The 10,110-nt window shown below is 48.5% G+C and overlaps 2 protein-coding genes across 2 annotated transcripts in view; one reads left to right on the top strand and one right to left on the bottom strand.

Annotated features, from left to right (window-relative positions):
• Positions 1–1,746: 1,746 nt before the first annotated feature.
• LOC118508944 lies at positions 1,747–6,616 on the bottom strand. The gene is made up of 2 exons (XM_036048853.1): positions 2,792–6,616; positions 1,747–1,782 (listed from the first exon to the last, which is right to left on the bottom strand). The coding sequence occupies exons 1-2, from the start codon at positions 6,614–6,616 to the stop codon at positions 1,747–1,749; spliced, it is 3,861 nt and encodes a 1,286-aa protein (XP_035904746.1).
• A 3,007-nt stretch (positions 6,617–9,623) lies between these two features.
• LOC118509566 (tyrosine-protein kinase Drl-like) overlaps positions 9,624–10,110 on the top strand; it is a 65,698-nt gene continuing 65,211 nt past the window's right edge. Inside the window, exon 1 of the mRNA XM_036050326.1 lies at positions 9,624–9,712. The gene's annotated coding sequence lies outside the window, so the exon portion shown is untranslated. The remainder of the gene's footprint in view (positions 9,713–10,110) is intronic.

Below are 10,110 nucleotides of genomic sequence, written 5' to 3'. Positions count from 1 at the left end.
GCACATGTGAAGGGATTGCCAGGTTTGCCGGAAGTGAGTCAACTTGTGTTGTGCTGTAAATCATACGAAACAAAAGTTTTGTAACGATTGAGCGAGTGAACTTCCGAGAGCAAGTGTGAATATTTTGAAGTACGAGGTTTAATTTCATTCCTTTCATTAATAATTGTATTGTGTCTAGTTTGAGGCGCTGTTGCTGTGGTGCAGCTGCTTGATAGTTACTTTAAGTGAAAATATTTTCTACTAGCATTTTTATTTTCACAGAATCCCATCCAGTTGGATGATTACTAACAACACAAACCAAATTAAGAAATGTACTTAAAAATTGCAGCGGTCAAATTTTTGTACTTAAGTTTAAATATAATCAGAGAACTCAAGCTCATCGCAAAGGACTGTTGTATTTTATTTTCTTGAAAATATTACGAGAAAAGATAAAAATAGAGCGTTACCCTGTAATAGGTGTACTTCTTACAAGCAATTATATTTTGGAAGACTTCGGCAAGAGTTCGGGTTGGTGATCTCGATGGCACCTTTGTCAGACACTCAATTCTAGGGATTTAAAATGATTTTAATGCGATTGCAATTTTATTCAGATGCTGTCTTAAGCAGTTATCTTCACAACGTCAAAGCATTGTTTTTTACTGCTATTAAAATAGGGGCTTTGATTGTAATCTTTATCTTTAATCTTTAATCTATCAAGAGACTTGGCAGTAGAAGAGACCTCTGTGTTGAATGGTTCTTACCTTGAAATAGTATATAGACTGTAGGGTACGGCCTACTCCGGGAGGGGGAAGGAAAAGGATAGACAGTACGGCCTTTGGTGGTGGTGGACCGGTACCGGGAGAGAATCAGCAGCGACCGTTGGACACTGCCGAACAGATCCACTGCTGGGGAAGGAATGGCACGAGTTGATGGTGAAACCAAGCAGGCCTCGTGCCAAGGGGGGAAAGGAATGGTGAGAACCGTTGGACAATGCCGAACTGGTCACACACCAGGAGTGGAAGGGAATGATGAAGACCGTTGGACAATGCCGAACAGGTCAACACCAGAAGGGAAGGAGAAGGAAGATGAAGCTCGAGCTCAAGGTGGGGTCGGAGAGCGCTAGAGAGTGTCCAATGTTGGTTGCCCGTCAAGGACCTTCAGAGGATTCTTTAGCTGGACTACCTTGGGATGCGAAATAAATTTCAACTCCTAAGCTCTTTGCCGTTTGTCTCAGTCTCCTCAGTCTCCCCTGAATCGCATTTTATTTTCACATAGTCGCTCGAAGCAGCCGTGCTGTACTAGCGATGTTTAGTAAATTACATTCAGGTTCTTTATGGTTCCCTAATCGCACCATAGATGGCGCGACTCGTGTTTAAACAACCCCGGTGTAATGCGGGCGGTCTAACTTTAGGCGCGTTAAATCTCGAACATCCTGCCACCTTGAAATTGAGAAATTTCAATAATTTCCTACTGCCGTGGGTATAACGCATAGCTTTACGCGAGGCCTAACTACCTTAGTCTTGGTACTGGTTTGCAGTGTAAATACCCTAGCCTTTCCATCCTTTCCAGGATGGACCTCAACTACTCGTGCTAACAGCCAAGAAAGTGGTGGTACATTATCTTCCTTGATGATCACTAACGTACCTGGAACGATAGCCCTTTCATCATCCTTATACCATTTCGAACGCGGTTGGAGTTGCTGTAAGTACTCCTTATGCCATCGGTTCCAGAAGTGACGCATTAGTTGTTGAACATGTCGCCAATGTGTCAACCGATTTTCAGGAACGCCCGCTGTCTCGGCATCTGGAACATGTTGGAGGTGCGATCCAACCAGGAAATGTCCGGGTGTAAGGGCAGTCACGTCAGTGGGGTCATCGGTCAGCGGTGTTAATGGCCGAGAATTGAGGCATGACTCAATTTCGGTCAGCAGCGTCGCCATGTCTTCGAAGGAGAGAGACGTTTTGCCTACAACTCGTACTAGGTGGTGTTTCATCGAGCGCACAGCCGCCTCCCAAAGCCCACCGAAATGGGGAGCTCGCGGTGGAATGAAGTGCCACGTAATCCTCCTGTCCAAGGTCCATGTCCGGATGCTCCTTTGATGATGTGATGAATGCAACAGCTTGTAGACTTCATTTAGCTGGTTGCTTGCTCCCTTGAAGTTTGTTGCATTATCTGAATGCAACTCTGCTGGAAGTCCACGGCGTGCCACGAATCGACGTAACGCTGAGATGAATGCTTCCGTCGTCAAGTTGGAAACAAGTTCGATGTGAATTGCACGAGTGGCGAAACACACGAAGATGGCTACATATGCCTTTGTAGCAACTGCTCGCCGGTATGCGCCTTTCACAAAAACTGGACCGCAGTAATCAATCCCCGTGATTGAAAAAGGTCGGTTGGAAGTCACTCTCGTCGAAGGGAGATCTGCCATTAGTGTCTCTGATGAGATAGGACGGGCACGGAAACAGGTAAGGCACTGATGATAAGTCCTTCTCGCGTGGTTTCTGCCGCCCAAGATCCAATATCGTTGTCGGCTCGTACTCAGCATCAGCTGTGGTCCCGCATGTAGCAGCGTCTTGTGGAAATGATCCATCAGCAGATGGGCTAACGGATGTCCGTTGGGAACCACGATAGGATGTTTGGTGTCCTCTGATAGCAATGCGTTGCTAAGCCTGCCACCAACACGAATGATGCCGTCTGCTCCCAGCTGCGGATGCAGCCACTTCAGCTTCGATGACGAAGAAATTGATTCCTTCCGTTGTAGTGCTCTTATTTCTTGTGTGAAATAATCCCTCTGCGCTAATCGGCACATTACTTCCTCTGCTTCCTTCAGGTCTGCTGTCGTGATGCCAGGGCCAGTATACGATCGACGTTTTGAACAACGGTTGAAGTATTGAACCCAATACGCCATCATTCTTCTGAGCTTCGAGAACGATGAGTATAACGTGAAGACGCGATGGTGCGGTTTCTCGACAACTGCACAGGCCACTGTAGAGGCGCGTCTTTCTGCGGCAGCGTCGTCGTCAAATGACGATATCGATGATTCCGGCCATTGCTCTTCCGGTTGATTTAGCCATGGTGGGCCCTGCCACCATAACGGATTGTTGAGGAGCTCCTTACTCAGGCAGCCGCGTGATGCAAGGTCCGCTGGGTTGTCTATTCCAGCAATGTGTCGCCAAGCACAACCAGTTGTAAGCTGTTGCACTTGCGAGACACGATTGGCGACGAACGGCTTCCAGCAGCTTGGTGATCCTCGTAGCCAATGCACCACGGTGGTTGAATCCGTCCAAAATGTAGCTGGAGATTGCAACTCGACAGCTGACTTCACACGATTGTAAAGCAAGCTGGCTAATTGTGCTGCGCACAATTCCAGTCGGGCGATGGAGTGCTTGCTGCTTATTGGTGTCACTTTCGTCTTCGAGGCGAACAGTTGAATCGTGACGACTCCCTGTTCGTTGCAGCTCCTGATGTAACAGCATGCTCCATATCCCTTTTCTGACGCGTCGCAAAAGAAATGGAATTGGCTAGAGATGCTGTCAGGTCCAATTGCTACACGAGGAATGTGTAGCTCCTGTAGATGGATCAATTGGTTGTGGAAGTTGATCCATTGTCCTTGAAGGTGATGCGGTAGTTCGTCGTCCCATCCCCAGGGATGTTGCTGGTCCGTCTGAAGAGTCCAGATACGTTGGAGAAATTGCTTCGCCATGGCTTTCACTGGGTCAACAATTCCCAAAGGATCGTAGATCCTGGCGATGCAAGAAAGGACCTTCCGCTTCGTTATTGGCCCAATAACGTAGGGCGCGTTGATTTTGAAACTCATGTTGTCGGAAGATGAGTCCCAAACTAAACCAAGAGTTGCCAGAACTCCTTCGGCTCCCGATTCAGCAGATGGAGTGGCTGCTAACTGCTGTTGGTCCACATGCTGTAGCACGGATGGCTTGTTGGAAGCCCATTTTCGTAGCTCGAACCCCGTCTTCGCGTACAATTCTGCCGTTTGTACTTGTAGGGATTCAGCCTCTGCCGGCGAATCACTTCCAGACACGAAATCATCCACGTAGAAGTCACAGGATCGCGCAGCTGCAGCCGGATATTCCTTCCCATGATCTTCTACCGTTTGTTGTAATGATCGTACTGCCAGGAACGGTGCAGATGCTGTCCCATACGTCACGGTGTTGAGCTCATACTCCTCGATGGGCTCGTTTGGTGAATTCCGCCACAGGATGCGTTGCAGGGATCGATCGGTGGGATGTACCAAAACCTGCCGGTACATTTTAGCCACGTCTGCTGTGAGGGCAACAGCCCTTGTACGGAACCGCATCAAAATGGAGGTAGCATCCTGTTGAATGGTCGGCCCGACCATTAACGTATCATTCAATGATACTCCCGTTGATGATTTGCTCGATGCGTCAAAGACGACACGGCACTTGGTAGTGGTGCTGTCGGCTTTGAAGACCGGATGATGAGGTAGATAGAACGTCTCAGCGTCCATCGATGTAGCTGCCACCTTGCTCATATGACCTAAGCGAAGGTACTCGTTCATGAAATCAACATAGGCTTGTTGAGTTTCCGGTTCTCTTTGAAGTCGTCGTTCTATTGCTAAGAACCTTCTTAGTGCGCTGGTCTTTGAGTCCCCAAGTTTGCCGATCATTTCGGCTTTCCGGGGAAGTCGAACCACGTATCGACCGTTGATGTCTGTGGTAGTTGTCGCTGTATAATGCTCCTCACACGCACGTTCTTCGTTGCTCCAGCTTGGTGTGCCGCTCACCTCTTCTAGTTCGAAGAATCTCTTCATCAAAGAGTCCAGCTCGTTGGTGTGCGTGACGACTGCACACATTGAAGATGACAATGGTTCCTCGATGATGGTGTTTCCGCTGACAACCCAACCAAATTCGGTTTCTTGGAGCGTTGGCATGTTATCACCCAACGATAGCCGTCCGGTCCTCAGGATCTCGTAGAAGAGTGATGCTCCCAGTATCAGGTCGATAGGCGCTGGGTTGTTGAACGACGGGTCAGCCAGAACACATGCTTCAGGAATACTCCAGTGGCTGATGTTGATGTACTGTCGTGGCATTTCCACCGTCAGTTTGGGAAGCACTAACATTTCCACCGTTGCATTGTAACTGGAGCATCGGGAATGAATGGTAGTAGTCACGGTGTATCGCACGTTCGATCCTGCGCTGCCACCAATCCCTGACAAGGGAATGTTTACCAATTTGCGTGGTAAACACAGGAATTGGGCTAGCCTGCCAGTGATGAAGCTGGATTGTGCTCCGCTGTCCAGAAGAACACGTGCCGGATGGGTGACTCCTGCGCTGTCGGTGATGTTGAGCATTGCCGTCGAAAGCAACACAGTGGATGACACAACTGTGGTTAATGTTGTCGTAGCGGTTGTAGATTGTCTTCCAGTAACAGGTGATGGACCAGGTGTTACACGTGAGTTCTCCACATGAATCAACGTGTGATGCCTGCCCTTGCAGTGACGACACGACCATGGTGAGGGACATTTAGAAACTGCATGTCCGGTACCAAAACAGTTGAAGCAGCGGTTCAATGTTTTCAGCTTCTCGATCTTATCCGTAGTCGTCAGTATTAAAAACGTGGGGCACTTGTGTAATGGATGTTGCTGCTTACACAAAGCGCAACAGAGCTGCGGAGGGTTCGGAGTCGATGACACAAATGCCTTGGTGCTCGCTGGTTTTCCCGACGGTTGTCGTTGTTGAGGCTCCTTCGTTGCACAGCTTTCCAACACTTCCGTCTGCCGAGTGATGAACTCAAGAGTTTTGTACAGCTCAGGAAACTCTCCATGCTTTAACGAGCGTTCCCACAACTTCCGAGTTTCCGCATCTAGGCACGATGACAGAATGTGGGTGATGATGAGGTTGCTAGTTCCGTCGATGGGCTTCTCCATGAAGATGAGACCGTCAACATGCGCCTTACAAGTCTCGGCAAGGTGACGAAGATCCTTTGCAGACTCTCGGGGTAGCGCCTTGAGGTGTAACAACCCGGCGATGTGTTTGTCGACGATCAACCGGGGGTTCTCGAACCGCTGGACTAAGATCTCCCATACACTCTCGAAGTTGTTGCTGTTCATCATTGAGGCGTTGATTATGCCGGCAGCCTTTCCTGTCAACGCCTTGTTCAAATGATGAAGTTTCACAGCATCAGACTCATTGGCTCGGCTCATGATGTCCTGGAACATAGCCTTGAACTTTGGCCACTGTTCGTAGCTACCGTCGAACGTAGGCATCGGGATGTGGAGACGGTGTTGCGGCATTACGAGTTGTGCTGCCACCGGCGGAGGCTTGACGTCCATGCTCTGAAGAGATGCCGCTTTCACCAAATATTCGGCCTGGAACACTTCGTCCTCAGCGATGTCCTTGTCCAAATCATACGGTAGCTGCTCGATGAGTTGATTCAGCAGTGTATGTTGTTCAGCCTTCAGCTCTTCCAGCATTTTGGATTGCACTTGTGCAAGTGTTGGATCGGTCTGCATGTTGATCAGCCTTTTATGCACGACCTTCAACTTGATGCGCAACACTTGCACTTGCATGGACACTTCTGGTTGCTGCATTACTGCAGTTTCTGCTCCAGATAACTCCACGGTGTCCATGTCCTTTGTCGACGCACGTGTCACTGGCATGACGTTTCACTGCACTAGCACTGATGACGAAAATACACACTGAGGCACAAACACCGATGACGAATTCGGAAACTGCTTGCAGTGCGGCTCCACCTAGTGGGCTGACGGTTGTAACCCCTCGCTGGATGAGCGCCGCTGTGGAACTAATTCGTCGGATAGTTCCTTCGATGACAATGGTGGTGCTGGATGAAGATGGCGACAGCTGGAGGGTTGGCGATGTAACTTCCCTCGCTCTCTGCGCACCGATGTGGACCCAATCTGTCCGATTGGTCCGTCGTTGAAGATGGTGACGCCTGGAGGGTTGGCGTTTGTAGCTCCCTCGCTGGACGAGCACCGTTGTGGAACTGATCCCTCGGATCGTTCCCTCGATGAAGATGGTGACGCCTGGAGGGTTGGCGTGTGTAGCTTCCCTCGCTCGACGAGCACCGATCTGCGCACAACTTGCAGTTGGTGCTGGATGAAGATGGCGGCAGCTGGAGGGTTGGCGTTGGAGCTTCCCTCGCTCTCTGCGCACCGCTGTAGAGCGAATCCGTCCGATTGCTCTCTCGATGACGATGGTGACGCCTGGAGGGTTGGCGTTTGTAGCTCCCTCGCTGGACGAAGCACCGATCTGCTCACAAGATGGCGGCAACTGGAGGACTGGCGTTGGAGCTTTCCTCGCTCGCTGCTCACCGATGTGGACCCAATCCGTCCGATTGGTCCGTGTAGACCGGCTGCTCACTGCACACTGAACACCGCGTTTACTGTGATCAACGCTCGATCGCGGACTGAGACGCGGCGATTCGCGAACTGGCACTCGCGTTGATCCGGTTCGAAGGACCAAAATGTAGGGTACGGCCTACTCCGGGAGGGGGAAGGAAAAGGATAGACAATACGGCCTTTGGTGGTGGTGGACCGGTACCGGGAGAGAATCAGCAGCGACCGTTGGACACTGCCGAACAGATCCACTGCTGGGGAAGGAATGGCACGAGTTGATGGTGAAACCAAGCAGGCCTCGTGCCAAGGGGGGAAAGGAATGGTGAGAACCGTTGGACAATGCCGAACTGGTCACACACCAGGAGTGGAAGGGAATGATGAAGACCGTTGGACAATGCCGAACAGGTCATAGACCTTATCTATCTAGATATCCATGTTATGCATGGGCTCCAAACATGTTCCTAGGCTAATGCACAAAGTCATTCCCGCCCAAGCTTTATCGGCATCTTGTTTAAAATACTGTGAGCCAAGCATTCTAATGTGGCTTTGGGTTAATAAATGTTCTAAAGATTAGACACTCTAAAACAAACGAAGGATTGTTGCTATAATCTGATAGTTGCACACATATTCGAGTAAACCAATGCGGCGCACTGTTGTGAACTGAGAGGTAAGTTCTATCAGTCGCAGTACGAGCGTAAATGCTTCTTCTTATTTATTATATGACTCTACACCCTCGAGAGGCCTTGTCCCGGAATTTCTGGTTTTCTTTGATTAGATTTTCTGTGACTAGCTGTGACAGTCAGTCCTGTATACGGGAGACCGTCTCTATGGGATCTGGTTCCCGGCAGTGTTGTGTGTAGCCCGGCTCCGCTATCGCATCTTCGCTATCGCAGCCCCGTAATAACAGATAGTTTAAAAATCATTTAATGCTGAACTGGACCTTAAACACTCTAAAAAATTAAAATCATACTCAGTCATTCCAAGAATCTTTACTACTGAAGTCAATTTTGAATTATTAAAAGGACGCACGTACCTCTTGGAATAAATTAACATTATTTTTTCGATTATAATTGTAGCTAGTCAACCTTAAGATTCCTAAGCCCGCCATTTCTGACTTTCTGGACTTGATTGTAGTCGTAGTTAAATTGCTAGTCCTGGGTACGGGAAGTCTTATATTTTACAACATTTCAGTGTAGCCAAATAGGTCGCAACATGCGGATGGGCTTATTTTTACATACATTTATCATACAGAATATTAACAGGTTTAAGATATTTACGTAAAAAATCCTCACGTAAGGATTAATACCTAAACAAGAAAAAATCCTTAATTTGGACTAAAAAAAGCAAACATAGGCTCAGTTCAATGTGAAAGAATGACAACGTTTTGCAAAAATAAATTAAAACAAAGTATGATGCACAGCATCAGCAAAGAAAAATATGTTGATTTTATCAACAACAAGCTCGCACATTCCTCAACGTGCTATTACAAGAACAATTGCAATTGTGAATTCCTAAACATGTAAATGAAATCCTACTTGAACTCAGCCCCTCCTAAACTATCGTTTACAGCTACACAAAAAAAACTCTCACTTAATTTTTCTCCCCCTTCAAATGTTGCAAATATGCATTATTTATCTACTCCGAAAAAACAGCGAGAAAAAACACCCCCACGAAAAGCAAAAAAAAAAGGGGTGACACCCACCGGCAAGTTCATCTTATTTTACACCGACTCACCCACCCCCATACTGGCACGGGCAGCGCTGGCATGCTAATGTACCGCCGGCATTCTCCGGTGTGCGATTTGCCATGCCGTTTTAACACCAAACCGAGCGAAATGCCGGAAACCTGACACGTGCTTTTTTACCCTACCCCCGCTGTCCCATCCCTCGCGCAACCTCTCGCCGGTAATGGAATCCCCCCCCCCCGCCCCCCGTTGTCAACTCACCCTCACCACGCAACTGATGTAAACACGAACAAACATTCGTTTGGGAAAATGGCATTTTATTACTTCGGAAACGGGCGGGAAACGAGAGCCGGCGTCGCGAAACTGGTCTAAAACTCACCAACAAACACCACCGAAGGGAGACGCCAAGTTGTTGAATCAACAAGTTTGCATCATCAACGCTCGTGCCTAGAGTGCTCGGCCAATGTTTGGGAATGCATTTTTTGCCTGTCCGCAGACAGAGGGGAAAGTAGCGTCGGGAGTTGTTGCGCATGCGCAAACCGAACGTTTGGGGGAATATCCTGGCTCGTGTCCTGGCTCGGCTCACCGTCGGAGTCGGAATGTTGTTTCGTGTCAGTTTCGAACGATACGCGAATAGGGAAGGTCACGGCACAGCTTTCCGTAAACAGCAAGGTGGCTAGGTGGATTTGTGCTCCAAGCAGAAGCAATCAGTGCCGGTAGGGTTTTCCTTGTGTCTGTGTGGGCCTTTTATATCAGCTTTCCAAATCAAATAGTGACAAATGAAGGTGTCGGTGCGGTAAAGCCACCGTCAATCGTTTAAAAGCGGCAATTGATTCGGGAAAACCAGATTCCTCATAGTTCGGTAGGGTTTAAAGTGCAATGTAGCGAAAAGGAACGCACCTTCCAAGAAAATCCTCTGAAGGATGTTTTCCTGTTACCCTGGCAACCGATTTCCGAAGTGATGTTGAGCGAAAAAGGGATTAAGGTTATGTTTGGATGGTGCTTCAGGGTAGCTGCATCCCGTACCAGTATCCTGTCAGCGAGCTGCAATATCCATGTGAACCACATTTTTAATCAAATTACACGCAAATTAATCATACTCGTGTGCCTCGTG

The sequence above is a fragment of the Anopheles stephensi genome, chromosome 3, assembly GCF_013141755.1.
Source record: "Anopheles stephensi strain Indian chromosome 3, UCI_ANSTEP_V1.0, whole genome shotgun sequence".
NCBI lineage: Eukaryota > Metazoa > Arthropoda > Insecta > Diptera > Culicidae > Anopheles > Anopheles stephensi.
Note: the sequence above shows the minus strand (reverse complement) of the source record. Positions and strands in the feature narration are given on the sequence as shown.